Source organism: Helianthus annuus, chromosome 15 (genome assembly GCF_002127325.2).
Source record: "Helianthus annuus cultivar XRQ/B chromosome 15, HanXRQr2.0-SUNRISE, whole genome shotgun sequence".
Taxonomy (NCBI): domain Eukaryota; kingdom Viridiplantae; phylum Streptophyta; class Magnoliopsida; order Asterales; family Asteraceae; genus Helianthus; species Helianthus annuus.
This window is the reverse complement of record NC_035447.2, coordinates 403,442-420,143: the sequence shown is the minus strand read 5'-3', so window position 1 is coordinate 420,143 and position 16,702 is coordinate 403,442. Positions and strand designations below refer to the sequence as shown.

General features: G+C 36.5%; 1 protein-coding gene across 1 annotated transcript; it reads right to left on the bottom strand.

The window, feature by feature from the left end:
• Positions 1 to 13,339: 13,339 nt before the first annotated feature.
• Positions 13,340 to 15,858, bottom strand: LOC118487211. The gene is made up of 3 exons (XM_035983836.1): positions 15,558 to 15,858; positions 13,413 to 14,094; positions 13,340 to 13,371 (listed from the first exon to the last, which is right to left on the bottom strand). Exons 2-3 carry the CDS (start codon positions 14,092 to 14,094, stop codon positions 13,340 to 13,342), a joined length of 714 nt encoding a protein of 237 aa, XP_035839729.1. The 5' UTR covers positions 15,558 to 15,858.
• Positions 15,859 to 16,702: the final 844 nt, after the last annotated feature.

The window sequence follows — 16,702 nt, the reverse complement described above, 5'->3', positions numbered from 1 at the left end:
TTAAACGTATCCCTCCATAAATCATATAAAAAGCCTTAACCAGCATCTCTACAAACGACCAATCGGCACATAAATATATATTCTTTCTAAAGATAATATATATATATAGGGTAAGGTTCATGCGAGAACCACCTTATTGCGAGAACCGCGAGAACCACCTATTGCGAGAACCGCGAGAACCAATGTGAACACAACCTAAAATAGCTAAAAAAAACCTAACCCCCACCCCCCACCCCCCAAAAACCTAACCCCCCCCCCCCACACACACACACAAAAAACCTAACCCCTCCCCCCACACACAAAAAAACCTAACCCCCCCCCCCCCAAAGCTAAATGCTAAAAACTAAAATCTCCAAAAAACCTAAATAAAACCCTAACCCCCCACCCCCACAAAAAAAACCTAAACCCCCATCCCCCACCCCCCAAAAACCTAACCCCCCCCCCCCCCAAGCTAAAATGCTAAAAACTAAACCCCCAAAAAACCTAAAAAATCTAAAAAAATAAAAAAAAATCTAAATTTTTTTTTACTATTTTTTATGTTCAAATCGCTACTTTTAGTAGCCAAAAAAATTTTTTTTTTTTTTAAAAATTAAAAAAAAACTTATTTTTATAAAAAATAGTAAAAAAATTTGGGTGTTTTTTAGATTTTTTTAGGTATTACTGTTTGTGTTCACACTGGTTCTCGCGGTTCTCGCAATAAAGGGTGGTTCCTAACGGATCTTTGTCCTATATATATATATATATAGGGTAGGGTTCATGCGAGAACCACCCTTATTGCGAGAACCGCGAGAACCAATGTGAACAGGGGGCAATTTTGTAAATACCAAACAATTTTATAAAACCCGCTTACCTGCTTCCCTTTTACTATCGGACTTCAAAAAAAATTAAACTAGATTTAATACAAACTTTCATGTCCAATCTCCAAACTCTGATTACATCCAAGTATCTGAACATTTCTCAACCTGAATCTATCAAGAATTTGTCGATTACAGTCGATTTCATCATCGTCTCGAATACATCATCACTTCAGCATCATCAGTTCACCTTATTGAAGCACATGGATTGAGATTTTATCTCAGATTTGAGATTTTACCAGCAGATATTTCATATTTCGTCATATAATCGAGGTTAGTTCCCCAAATTCATACAAAATTAGTCATATAATCTATATTAGGAACATAATAATTAGGGCAACATTGTGGATTTTTAATCCGTTCATAACTAGGGCAACGTGCCAGCGTGATTATAAGAATAGATGGTTCAATGAGTGTGTCACTACGATGGTATCGCCGGGAATCAATCGCCGGCGGTATTAGGTGTACATATGTATAGTTATGCACATGTGCATATCTTACCATAATAGATTTGTTAATGATTAATGTTCTATATGGTTAGTGATAATACGAATTTTGATTTGGTACAGGTTAAGGTTTATTATTGAAGCAAGCTTACGAATTTTCATTTGGTACAGGTTAAGGTTTATTATTGAAGCAAGCTTGCTGATAAGGTGAGTCATGTTAATGCACATGTGCATAGTTATGCACATATGTATGGTTTGCTAGATTAAGTTAATAATGGTATGTATATGGATGCAAATGGGCATAATTTTGTACATCTGCATACTTTGACAGAATGGGTTATTAAGGTCATTCATGCTAATGTACATGTGCATAATTATGCACTATGCACATGTGCATAATTTGCTAGAATATATTAATAAGGTCGTTTATGTTGATGCACATGTGCATATTGTATATGGTGATGATAAAGTTAATGTTAATGCACATATTCATTGATAAGTTATGTTTATTTCTTTTTTTTTTTTTTTTTGAAACCAAGGGATGAAAGGTCAATTAAAATGTCAGATGGAATGGAATATGATTACGCGACAGTTAAACAAAAAGGTAAAAAGGTTGGTTAATGTTTGATAATCCAGATGGGAGTTTATGCACATGTGCATCCCGGATGTCTTTATTAAATTCATGTTAAATGATATAATTTATGTAAACACATGAAATATATCGTGCAGGTGCACAAGAAGAAATAAACACAAAAAAAGGCAGGCAATTAAGCGAACTCGTGATGAGACCTCAAAAAAAGGAGGTTACGCGATGAAACACAAAAAAAGGAGATGACGGAGTGCGTGCGGTAAAGAACAAGAAGTTTGCAAGATCAACTAACGGCAACGGTTGATACTGATGACCATATGGTTGTATTCAGATTCAACATAAGGTATCCAATATAGCGTGCCATTAGGTGTAGAATGTACAATAGTTGTAATTGTTCCTGTATTGTAGAATGTACAACACTTGTAATTGTTCATGTATACATAAAAAGTAAAACATATAACATTCTAGTTAATACAGTATATGGCGTGTTTACGCATGTGTTTAACATTTATTCGGTGATGATTACGGGGCGTTGGTAATGTGATGCACATGTGTGTAACATTATGTACTGATGGTTAACAGTTTATTTGTGATGATAATGGATTGGTATCAACATAACGCACATGTGCATGATTATGTAATATATGAAAATAAAAGTAATGAATGTAAAAAATAACAGTTATTTGTTTAATGTTTATTATTGATGATTATTGAGTGTTAATAATGTGATGCACATGTGCATAATTATGTATTGTTGGTTAACAGTTTATTTTTTTTATGAGTACAGATGGTTGGCAACATAATGCACACAGGCACGCAAGAAGAAATAAACACAAAAAAAGGCGAACAGTTAAGCGAACTCGTGATGAAACCTCAAAAAAGGATGTTACGTGATGAAACATAAAAAAAGGAGGTGACTGAAACATAAAAAAGGAGGTGACGAAGTGCGCGCGGTAAAGAACAAGAAGTTGGCAAGATCAACGGTAACGGCGGCGGTTGATACTGATGCCCATATGGTTGTATTTAGATTCAACATAGGGTATCCCATATAGCGTGCCAATAGGTGTAGAATGTATAATAGTTGTAATTGTTCCTGTAGTGTAGAATGTACAACACTTGTAATTGTTCATGTATACATAAAAAGTAAAACATACAACATTCTAATTAATAAAGTATATGGCGTGTTTACGCACTTGTTCAACATTTATTCGGTGATGGTTACGGGGCATTGGTAATGTGATGCACATGTACATAACATTATGTACTGATGGTTAACAGTTTATTTGTGATGGTTGGCAACATAATGCACATGCGCAGGAAGATGGTTGGCAACATAATGCACATGTGCAGGATTACATGATGTATGAAAATATAAGTAACTTATGTAATAACCAATTGTTTGTTTAATGTTTAATGATAAAAAAGGGTTAATAATTAAACATGGATTATGGTGTATTGGCAAAATAATGCACATGTGCATTATTATGGTATGATTGTAAATAAATGTGATTTAATTGATGAGAGAATAATGAAGCATGTAAGAGTAAACTATGAAAAAACACTTTAAGGATATAAAAATGAATCATGTGAGTGTAAACTTAGAAACACATATAAATGTATAATGCCTTTAATCTCAAAATGTATGAATTGCAACTCTTGTTGATCTAAATTTGTAGATGTTACTTATATAAAATTATTCATAACATTTAGCAAGGTCCTACACCACAATTACATCTACCAACAGAAGGAAAACTCATACAGCAAAAAACAAACAGAATACTATACTGGAAATACATCAAAATTGTTCCAGGCCGCCCAAGTTAAACTCACCTCCTTCGATCTATTTATTACCATAACTAACTCATGTTCTTGATCTCCTCAACTAACTTATGCACCGACAATTGACTTTGATTATAAACCATCTTGTTCCTCATTCGCCAAACGCTCCAGAGGTAGATAAGGGACACCGCATAAATCGTCTTTTTTCTTTTTTGCAGACCCTTGGACAATATTATGATATTCTAGCAAATCTTTGAGACTGAAAATAAATGCAGCCAAGCCTTTGCACCATTGAGTAATTACAGACCAAACTGTTTGAGCGAACTGACATGAAACGAAAATATGTTCGCATGTTTCTGGGGAATCGCTGCAAAAAACGTTGTTGTTTGACTGTGTTTGGATGACTCTTGCGTTAAGTGCCACCTTAGTTGGGAGTCTCTCGACTAAGACTATCCACCCGACCGAACCAACTTTTTTAGGTGTCCAATTATTCCAAACGGATACCTGCTCGGGAACCTCCTCATTATATGTTGGTAGCCTAGACTTCAAACTCCGAACAGACAAGTCTCCCGACGTGCTTAAACCCCAAACTCATAAATCTTTTCAAGTCTCTCCCAGTAGTGATTTCCATTAATTACAAGCAGGCCTAATTGATCTGGTCCATCAAAAGGAGAGCAATAGCATCACAAATTTATTGGGACAATGTAATATCATGAAACTTTAGAGGAGACCTATCAACATTAAAGGTAAATAAAATAAGAATATTGAAATTTTAATTTGTCAGTAAACAATTGGTCAGCCTGGATATGGAGCTATAGATACCAAGGTGATCAACTCATCTGTTAACAAAAGAAGACAAATGGGATCACAAGAACAATATGGCCAGAGTAAGTGTTAGAAAGTGGCACAAAAATGGAAGAAGGTGGTAGCTTATCCTCTCAAACAGAAGCCATATGACAGTTGCAGAAACAAAAATGGAAGAAGATGCAATAGCTGTATCAACTGAGTATATCGCTTATGGACATACAAATCCTCTCTAACGGTTTTAACATTGAAAGTCGACTTATTTTTCCGAGTGCCAACCCACCCATATTGACCCGTCTTCATATGGGTGTCTCTCAGCAGCGCCAAAAGCTACATAAACTCCACCCATTCCTCCCCGGTTGTCGGATTGTTATTCCATTACCAATCCCACACAGTGACCTCCCCTATTTTTATTTTGTAGTTGTCCGCCACCCAAGCCCATTTGTTTGCTGCTATCCTGTACATAATTGGATAGTCATCCATAAAGCACTTGTTCAGAAACTATACATCAACGACATAGTCTAATTTTCAACATAATGTACAGTGCATATAATTTAATACAATATCATTTACAATCAACATAATGCACATGTGCATATAATTTAATACAACATCATTTACAGTAAATATAATGCACATGTGGATATCGTTTAATATAATATCATTTACAAAGTATATACATCATTTACAATCAACATAATACCTTTAGTCACAAATCGAATAAATTGCAACTCTTGATGTTCTGTATTTGTAGGTGTTGTACCAGTCGAATTAGTATCAAAAGATAATGAACGATCAGATACATTGATTATAAGACAACATTGTCTGATGTAAACATAGATTCAAGAGTCTGAATTTCAAAGACATGGAGGGTATGTTGACTTACAATAGCTTTAGACATAATTCTGTGATTATCAACGGGATTGACAGCAAATGGACCACCAAATTCGGCATCAGAGATGTTGTATGAGGATGATATTCAGACAATGTATGAGGAGGATCATCAGATATACGAGGATCTGCAGGTGATGAATCGGGAGACGCCAAATGTGGATGTCGTCGCCGTGAAATTGGAGAGATCAGTCGCCGTCGTAGATTATGCAATATCTACAATGAAACCCTAGTTTGTAAGAAGAAGATAGTGAAGAGGGGGCTGGAAATAAAAGGAGAGCGTATTTTTTTATTATATGTCACTTAATTACAACTTTGCCATGTGTTCACACTGGTTCTCGCGGTTCTCGCAATAAAGGGTGGTTCCTAACGGATCCTTATCCTATATATATATATATATATATATATATATATATATATATATATATATATTATGAAGAACCATTTCGAAAACCAAGAAAATGGACACGAACAAGGTTATTATTTTTATTTGAGTAAATTACAAGTTTTGTCCTTTATGTTTGTCCCAAATTTCAGGCACTGTCCTTTACCTTTAAAATTGATGACTTTTGTACTTAATGTTTGAAAATGTTGCACGTTATGTCCTTTATGACAAACCCAGTTATAATTTTCAGTTAAGTTATGTCATGTGCACTGCACATGAGGGTAGAACGGTCATTTCACCTCCCACTTGTCTTTCCCCCTTTATTCTAAAATATATATATAGTTCGAATCACGAATAATACCCAGAAAATAATATACAATACATATTATTGTATATTTTCCAAAACGATTTTCGACACAAACATTATCATGTACATGAACTTACTTACATACACATATCCACCAAGATACACATCATGTAGACATACACATTCCATAACATCTTAGACATGTAAGAATAGGAGGTTCGATCATCTGATCCATGTAAGAAATTGTCTAACGGATTAACATCTTTTAAGTTTCCACTTTCAGTTTTTCGGGGTTTTTTTGTCTTTTTTTCTTGAACCCAATTGAAATTTCAATATTCGTGTAAAATTTTTATTAATTTTCATATTAAAGTTTCAACTTTTCTTTTTTTTTTTTTTTTTTGAAGATGCTATGGCCTGGACCAAGACAGTTCGAATGTGTGAGAAGATCTTTGCATTGTGATAAACACAAGATACTTAGATGGTCCCGCAAGACAAAGCCTACTTTGTATATGTTTCACAAGTATATAATGCTTCTGTTGAGGATCCCATCAATTCTGAGCAAGGTGACCAAGAAAATAAGTAAGTAGCTTTGTGGGGGCGGGAGGGGGCGACCAACCCCCCGAACTTTTCGCTCAGTAGTGGAGAGTATGTAGTTTTCGTATAGTGTCCAAGCTCACACATATTCACAATAAATGGCTCAGGCGACCATCACATCCAATGAGGCTCAACTACACATCATACTCTCATGTTTTTTAAAGTTATCCCTCCATAAATCATATGAAAAGTCGTCGACAAAAAGATCGAACACAAAGAAAATCAAATCAAATGTAAAGACCAAGCCGTTGACAGGGACGAAAACACAATAGAGATTACCTAGTTCTTTCGTTCCCGCAGAGAAGGGAGAGAAATGTAACAAGTGGATTGACATGCGTGGCTTCAAAACAAAAACAAAAAAAAATGCATAAAAAGGTTGTACAAAGGGTGCAACTTATAAAAATCGCTATAGTACCAAGTCTCTCACAAAGAAGTTGTCTCACAAAGAAGTTGGTAAATATAGGTTTATAAATTTGTATTTTTTTTATTACTAAGGCAAGTGCACTAATTTTAATGTTATTTTACTAATTTCGTGAAAATAACGTTAAAAGCGACGGACGGTTAATCATGCATCATGTAGTGGCGTTGATAGCCGAAAGACATGGAGGCGCATGCACCAATCGGTCTTTTTCCCGATCGGTAAGTGTTACGTGCCTTATGTCCAAGGCTTGATGCAAAACTACAATCGAGCGGGGGTCTCACCGGAAGCAGCCTCTTAATCCTACGGGGTAGAGGTAAGGCTGTCTACATCTTACCCTCCTCAGACCCTACCTTAGCTTTGCTATTGGTGGGATTTACTGAGTATGATGATGATGATGATGATGATGATATGTTAATTAAGGTAGATCTACGCTAGAGAGTGATCTCATTAAGTTATAGGTATAACGCTAAGCGCCTCACACCTTTTAAGGCTAGAGGGTATGCTGATGGTCCTCAAAGGGATGATGATCTGTCACGTAGGCGCCACGTCATAGTCCTCCCAAAGATGGTCCATCCCCCCAAAAGTAGAGAGTATGGGAGGATGGTACTAGTCATAATCTTAATACATAACCTTAAAAAAAGATAATTTAATTAAAAAAAAACCGTATTTTGCTTACTTAAATTCAGTGGAATCCACTATGCAAGTTTTATCTTTCTTGCAAGTTTTATCTTTCTTGCAAGTCATCGACACCAGAGATCTCCTTCTTCTAAGTTTTATCTTTCTTCCTTCTTTCACTTTCCTTTTTCCTCTGTATATCGCATTAGATTCTCCCTTAAAGATTGAACCTTTTCATGCCATCAGGGTCTGTTCATCCACATAATGATTGAACCTTTTCAACAATTTGCAGGTACCCACTTGAACTTTACTGGTAATCTGTGTTTATTTTGATTAAAATTGTGAAAAAAGAACAAATTTTTCATGTGGGTTTGTTTTGTTCTTTGATTCTTTACCTTTTTTTTCTTGATTTTTTTATTTGTAACGGTTACTTTTGGAGAAGGGCCCACCTTAATTGCTTCGTCGCCAACGTCGAGTATGAGACGGATAGGACGGGACGGGAGGGGGGCGGCACGGTTTGCCGGCGTCGCCGGACCTCGACGGGTTGGAAGACGGTACCATACCGTCCAGCCTAAAACCAAGCTTGATAGAGTATGTTATTGAACATTAATTTCCATTCACCACATTCTATTTTTCCAACAACATTTACATGCTTTCCATTACATACTTAAAGAATTTATCAACATGAGCTCGACACTTGATATAGTTTATCATATTAAAATCAAGCTAGTTCGACACAGTGGCGGACCGAGGAATTTTTTCATGGGGGTGCGGAACATTTTTAAAATTTTAGGCCCCGAAGTATATAAGTAAAAAAATCGGTTCGTATCGGGTCGGTTCGAGTCGAGTTGGGTCGGGTCGGGTCATGTAAAACAAAAAAAATCAAACTAAATGGTTGATATGGTCCTCTTAGTAGATATGCCCTTCTAATCTTATCTCGTTGATTCGCGTTATATGATTCAATCGACTTGCTGTTGGGAATCATGGTATCAAAATATTAGCGGAAGCGGTTTATATAATTTACCAAAAGCCGATTATATAAATTTGATTTATTAATCCGATTAATAAATATTCCCAATCAGGATCAAGGTTATACGCGTATAAACAAATAAACGGAATAAACAACCATAGAGGGTTTTAGTAATCAACCTTTGACGACTACACCGGAATTGTAACACGCGGGTTACAACGAATCCGTGCTAGTAGGAAGTTCACAACCGAGCACAAGATACCCGAGAGTAGAACCGGCCAAGAAGGAGGCGGCGGCGATGCTTGGTCGACGGCAAGAGGATGGCGGCCAAGCTTAGGAGGGTGGCTAGGGTTTTGTGTTTTATAAAAGTGTGTCTAGGGTTTCCACCTTAAACATCCTTTTATAAAAACCAATCTTACATTAAGGCCCTTTAAGATTATACAATTATAATCCTCTTAATAATAATCTAATTAATATTAAGTCCCTCGGGTTTAAACTATTATTATTTCACAAATAATAATCTACCTACTCGTGAACATATACGATTCGTGTACCAACGTGTAACTCTTCGGATCATACCTTGTTAGTTACGTTGACTTTAATTAACTTCGGACATACATATATCCAACAATCTCCCACTTGGACGATTTTAATTAAACGAGTCAACGTGTGCAGAGTTGGACGCCTAGCTGCATCGCACTGCTCTTAACACGGCATGACACTTTACAGTCGTCAACTAGTTCTTTGCGTTCAAGTAACACTTTACTTAACCAAATACTATAGCCATGATAATTCTATCAATAAGTCCCTTCTGCATAGATCATTCGTTGATCATAAGACATGGATCATTCATTCTTATATAGTGATCAACCATTCTCTATTCTCGTCTTTAATTCAAAGTGGTCTAACGAACTACTTTTAGTCCGAGCGTGGCCACGCGTTTATTCCAGTTTGAGTTAACGAGGGCGCCAGAATGTCTAAACTTCTAATCCTATAGAAGTACAAAATTCCATCAGCATCATACAACTCCCACTTGACCTTGGATTCCTCCCAACACTGCCCGGATTACTACCCATGTTTCAGGACAGTGTTAGATAACATCAAAGATTGTCCTTGATCAATGTAGTTTAATATGTGCCTAAGGAAAAAAGGACAGATTGAACATATCAATATCAAAACATCTCATGACTTAGATCCATGGAGATCGTTTTGAAGCGAGTTACATCCAATATCATTCCCTAGTGATATCTGTGAATTTTGATTCTCAAACTCTTGAGTTATTCATCTCATGAATACAATCATCTTAATTCACAATAGTCTTACATTCAAATTCATTCCCATGTAATTTGATCGACTACGGATATTTTAGAATACGCTTATTCAAGGATATAAACATACAAAACCGAACACAGTTACAAAATAATTAAACTTGCATTTAACCAATAAATCAAATAACTATTTTAATGTAACTGTTTTAGTTCAAAATTAAAACACCAATACTAACTACAGATCATGCCCACTGTCTAGCAAATCTAAGCCCTATTTTTCCAGCATGCTCCTCATGTTTAGCATAAGGTAGAGGCTTAGTAAAGGGGTCAGCCAGATTTAGATCCGTATGAACTTTGCTTATTACGATGTCTCCACGCTCTATTATCTCTCTAATATAGTGGAATTTTCTAAGTATATGCCTTGTGGTTTGATGCGACCTTGGTTCCTTTGCAAGAGCAATGGCACCAGTATTGTCACACAGCATCTCGATTGGTTTCTTTATGCTAGGAACAACATCGAGATCAGTAATGAACTTCTTCATCCAGGCAGCCTCCTTAGCAGCATCCGATGCAGCATTGTATTCTGATTCACAGGTGGATTGAGCAACCACACTTTGCTTCGAGCTCTTCCAAGTAACAGCCCCACCATTTAGAATGAAAACATATCCCGTCTGTGATCTTGAATCGTCACGATCAGTCTGGAAACTTGCATCAGTATAACACTTAACTGATAGCTCCTCATCCAGTCCTCCATATATTAAGAACATGTCCTTAGTCCTTCTTAAGTACTTAAGAATGTTCTTCACTGCAGCCCAGTGACTTTCTCCTGGATTCTGTTGATATCTACTCGTCATGCTAAGAGCATACGAGACATCAGGTCTAGTACATAACATGGCGTACATGATGGAACCGATAGCAGAAGCATATGGAACTCTTTCCATTTTCTTCTTTTCCTCTTCGGTCTTAGCACACTGCTCACCATTAAGAATGGTTCCATGTGCCATGGGCAAGAGCCCCCTTTTTGAGTCTTGCATTGAGAAGCGTCGTATGACCTTATCAGTATATGTACTTTGACTTAAACCTAATAACCGCTTTGATCTATCTCTATAAATCTTTATTCCAAGAATATAAGCGGCTTCACCAAGATCTTTCATTGCGAAACATTTTCCCAACCAAGCCTTAACATCTTTTAGCATAGGGATATTGTTTCCAATGATTAGTATGTCATCTACATACAAAATTAGAAAAGTGATATAGCTCCCACTAGATTTCTTGTAAACACATGGTTCATCTTCGTTTTTAATGAAGCCAAACTCTTTAATTTTCTGATCAAAACGAATATTCCAGCTGCGAGATGCTTGCTTCAATCCATAGATGGATTTATTTAGCTTGCACACCTTATTAGGATTATTTGGATCGACAAAACCTTCAGGTTGAACCATATAGACATCTTCAAGTAAGTGTCCATTAAGGAACGCGGTCTTGACATCTATTTGCCATATCTCATAGTCATAATATGCAGCAATGGCAAGTAGAATTCTAATAGACTTAAGCATGGCTACTGGCGAGAAAGTTTCCTCATAATCAATTCCTTGAGTCTGAGTGAACCCTTTTGCTACAAGCCTTGCTTTGTAGGTTTGCACATTTCCATCCATGTCGGTCTTCTTCTTGAAGATCCATTTGTTTCCTACAGTCCGACCTTCGGTAGGAAGATCAACCAAATCCCAGACTTGGTTATCATACATGGATTGCATCTCTCTTGCCATTTCTTAGATTCTGAATCCAACATTGCAGCTTTGTAAGTAGTAGGTTCAACTTCATCAATCATGAAGATATCGTCATACCTTTCAGGTGCACGACGATCCCTAATACTTCTTCGAACACTTGGTGTTTCTGTTGTTTCTTGAGTCCTCTCAGGCTCAACTTCAACAACTAGATCAGTTACTTCTGGTTCTGTCTGAACAACTGGTTCAGTCACTTGTGATTCTTGAATTTCTTCAAGATCCACATGGTTTTCTCCAATCCCTCTTGCTAGAAGCTCTTCCTCCAAGAAAGTGCCTCTGCGTTTTGTGAAAATCTTATTTTCAGTGGGGTGGTAGAAAAGGTAACCGATCCTTTTAGCGTATCCGACGAAAACCACTTTTTCGCCTCTGGGATCTAGTTTATCCGAAGATTCTAGAGTGACATAAGCGTTACATCCCCAGACCTTGAGATAAGATACTTTTGGTTTCTTTCCATGCCATATCTCATAAGGCGTTTTGTCAACCTTCTTTGTTGGAGCTATATTCACAAGTTTTGCGGCAGTTTCCAGAGCATAACTCCAAAAGGAGCGTGGGAGGGTTGTTCGACACATCATTGATAGAACCATATCTAATAGAGTTCTATTTCTCCGTTCAGACACACCATTATGTTGTGGCGTTCCAGGTGGAGTGAGCTGTGAAACTATTCCACAATCCTTTAGATCGTCGATGAACTCCTGACTAAGATATTCACCGCCTCGATCTGATCGAAGCATCTTAATAGTTCTATTTAGCTGATTCTCTACTTCGTTTTGGTACTCCTTGAACTTTTCAAATGTCTCATGTTTATGCTTCATAAGATAAACATAACCATATCTACTGAAATCATCGGTGAATGTAACAAAGTATCTTTCTCCATGTCTTGACATTGTTCTGAATGGACCACATACATCTGTATGTACAAGTCCCAGTAGATCATTAGCTCTTTCTCCAACATTTGAAAAAGGTGCTTTTGTTAACTTTCCACTTAAGCATGATTCGCATTTGCCAAACGTTTCTGAACCCTTAGAATCTAAGATTCCTGCGGTTTTAAGTTGTTTAACACGGTTCTCGCTTATGTGACCAAGTCTACAATGCCACATATACGTATCGTTGAAGTCCAACTTATTACGTTTATGGGAGATGTTGTATAATATGTTATTGTTTTGTATTTCTATTTCATAGATTCCATTGTTTGGTTTTGCATCAAAGTAAAATACATCATTAAAATAAGCAGAAATAAATTCACCATTAAAATGATAATTGAAACCTTGTCCATGCAAAGCAGAAACCGAAACAATATTTCTAGTAACACTAGGAATAAAATAAACATTGTTCAAAACAAGTTCTAAACCAGAAGGAAGTAAAAGAACATATTCTCCAATTGCCTTCACAGCAACTCTTTGTCCATTGCCAACATGGACCTCCAAGTCGCCTTGTTTCAGCTTCTTAATCTTTCTTAGTCCCTGCAAAGCATTACAAATGTGAAAACCACATCCTGTGTCAAACACCCATGTTTTGCCAGAAAAAGAAAAGATTTCAATAACATATATACCTGAGGACTCTCCTCCTGAAGCCTTGGCTTGCTTCAGTTCAGCTAAATACTTAGCATAGTTCCTCTTCCAGTGCCCAATTTCATTACAATGAAAACACTTGGCATCCTTCTGAGGCTTCTTGTTTGCAACTAATTTGCCTTTGCCCTTCTCTTTGCCCTGATTTCCCTTTTTCTTGGTGTTAGGTTTCTTAACATGACCCTCCTTGATCATCAGCACTGGTGCAGTCTTGCTGGGTATATTCACCTCAGCAGTTTTGAGCATCTGATGCAGTTCTGCAAGTGTCTTCTCCATCCCATTCATATTGTAGTTCATAGTGAACTGATCATATGACTTAGGTAATGAGTTGAGGATGATATCCCCAGCTAATTCATCACTCAAGGGGGATTCCAGACGAGCCAAGTGATCAACATATGCCTTCATTTTTAGCACATGAGCGCTAACTGATGTACCCTCTTGCATACGAGTGGTTATGAGTGATCTCATCACATCAAACCTCTCATGACGAGCCTTCTGTTGGAACATTTCAACCAGGTGCTCATTCATCTCATATGCCATCATGTCATCCATGGTCCTTTGAAGTTCAGGAATCATGGATGCTAACATTAAACATGAGACTTTCATAGAGTCATCAAACTGCTTTGCATAGTTTCTATATGCAACAGTTTGCTGATTGATGGGTTCATCAGGGACTGGTGTTTCAAGAACATACAGTTTGTTCTCCGCCTTGAGAACAATTTTCAAGTTGCGGTGCCAGTCCATGAAGTTTGAGTGGTTCAGTTTGTCCTTCTCTAAGATGGACTTGAGAGAGAATTGGGAGGAATTGTTTTCAGTTGACATCTACAAAATTCAAAATTAATTAATTAGTATTTTATGCTTTTAATATCTTAATTTAATTTTATGACCCAAAAACAAAATTTTAATTAAGATGAGATCCCGATTCATCATATGACAGTGAATTGGCTTAAGCACTATCCACTGGTATGATTATGTAGGTAAACAACGATTGTTAATTGTGTCCACTACACAACTCTCCATTTGGGGTTATCGCTTAAAACGATGTATGTTTAACCCCAACTATGCCCACTTGATGAACAAGTGATGTTTTGTCCTTTACTGTTAACTGTAACACCGGCCTATGTTACACAGGAAACGCGATGATTACCTTCTTTCATGATGGACGCCCAGATGCAGGGTATAGCACTAACATTTGGATTCGATTTAGAATGAAGTATTAACTCGTTAAGGGTGGCATAAAACATCAATTTAAAATTTGGGATTTATTTTAATATTTACAAAAATATTTTGAATAACTCGTAGCATGAGACGAGTTACACAATTATTTATAAAATCCGATTTTATATAATTCGTGATAATAGAAACTCCTTTCCACGCTCGCACGATATAGTTTTAAATACCCTATTAAACTATGTCGGTTGTTTTTATCGTGAATGATCTTGTTTTAAATATTTATAAAAACCTTTTATTAATTATACTTTTCAGTTTTATAAAACTTGTTTTAATAAAACCGTTGTCTCGATTGTGAAATTTTTTTTTATTTTGGGTTATCTAGATTATTTACAATAAATAAAACACAACCACAAAACACAATAAAAAAAACGAATCGAGCCCCTAATAGGTTGGCCGTTTCGTTTTAGCCAGAAACGAAACGAACTAGTCAAAAAGGGTTTCAAAAGCTAATTTTTGAAAGCTCCCACTTGACCCGCGATCTCTATCTTCATGGTACCTGTTCGCCATTTATCTTGATCTTGATCTTGATCTTGATCTTGTACTCGAAGGATTACAAAAATAAATTTGAAAATACAATAAAACCAAATCTATTCTAATCCTATCTATTACATCGGATCCAATATCCGCAACAAAATACAAATCAAAAATACTATTACATCGGATCCAATATCCGAAAAAAAATACAAATAAAAATAAAACCATAAACAACACAACCATGACAAAGGTCATAACCTAGGGCTCGATTCACATCACAATCCATAGACAACCAAAAGCTTTTGATCTTTTTTCAAAACAAATAATTTTTGACAAATAAAACATAGATCAAGATTGTAACTTTACCATCTATACGCGTGTAACCGTGGCTCTGATACCATTGTTGGGAATCATGGTATCAAAATATTAGCGGAAGCGGTTTATATAATTTACCAAAAGCCGATTATATAAATTTGATTTATTAATCCGATTAATAAATATTCCCAATCAGGATCAAGGTTATACGCGTATAAACAAATAAACGGAATAAACAACCATAGAGGGTTTTAGTAATCAACCTTTGACGACTACACCGGAATTGTAACACGCGGGTTATAACGAATCCTCGCTAGTAGGAAGTTCACAACCGAGCACAAGATACCCGAGAGTAGAACCGGCCAAGAAGGAGGCGGCGGCGATGCTTGGTCGACGGCAAGAGGATGGCGGCCAAGCTTAGGAGGGTGGCTAGGGTTTTGTGTTTTATAAAAGTGTGTCTAGGGTTTCCACCTTAAACATCCTTTTATAAAACCCAATCTTACATTAAGGCCCTTTAAGATTATACAATTATAATCCTCTTAATAATAATCTAATTAATATTAAGTCCCTCGGGTTTAAACTATTATTATTTCACAAATAATAATCTACCTACTCGTGAACATATATGATTCGTGTACCAACGTGTAACTCTTCGGATCGTACCGAGTTAGTTACGTTGACTTTAATTAACTTCGGACATACATATATCCAACACTTGCGATTATAAGCATCCGAAGGAAGAGTATCCACATCAACGAATTCGGAAGATGTATCAACTTTCCTCTTGAGAAATCGCGCCATAACGTCCCTACTCATGGTTCCTATCGGCTATCACAAACAAATTGATCTATAAGTTCAAGGCTACATAACATGTTACATAATGTATCAAGTATTCAAACATTAGAAATCATAATGTAAATCACACTAAAAATCATCTAAGCATCATATACACCATTAAAAGACAAAATATCACCATCATCACTAACAAAATATAAATATATAACCCACCACAAAATAAAATATCATCACTAACAAGAAGCACATGTCTCCTGCTATCAAAAAATCACTTCCGGTGGCTACCGGTTCTGTCCCACCCCACCAAAAAATCAACCAAAAATCATCAAAAATAACAAAGAAAATTACCCGTGTTCGATTGACGATGGTATGATGGCTGATTACGGTGGTATGCGGCTGCTGTTGTCGCTGATGTTCTGATCGCTGGCGTGCGTGCAAGGATGATAGAGAGGGGGAGAGAATATGTAAGGGTTTTGGGCTTGTTTATTTTATTTTAGTTTGAAATATTGTTGATTTGTTGGGTTTGTTTATTGGGCTAAGACTTAGTAGTGGGCTAGTTAAAGGTATTGGGTATTTGAGTTTAGTTATTTAGGTATTAAAAGTTATATAATTT

Bases quoted from the DNA above. Each gene is read 5' to 3' on its own strand.
- LOC118487211 (XM_035983836.1), bottom strand. From the start codon at position 14,094: ATGTCAACTGAAAACAATTCCTCCCAATTCTCTCTCAAGTCCATCTTA. The intron at 13,372-13,412 runs GCAAAGAGAAGG...GCAAACAAGAAG, and splicing joins CAAGAAAAAGGGAAATCAGG to CCTCAGAAGGATGCCAAGTG.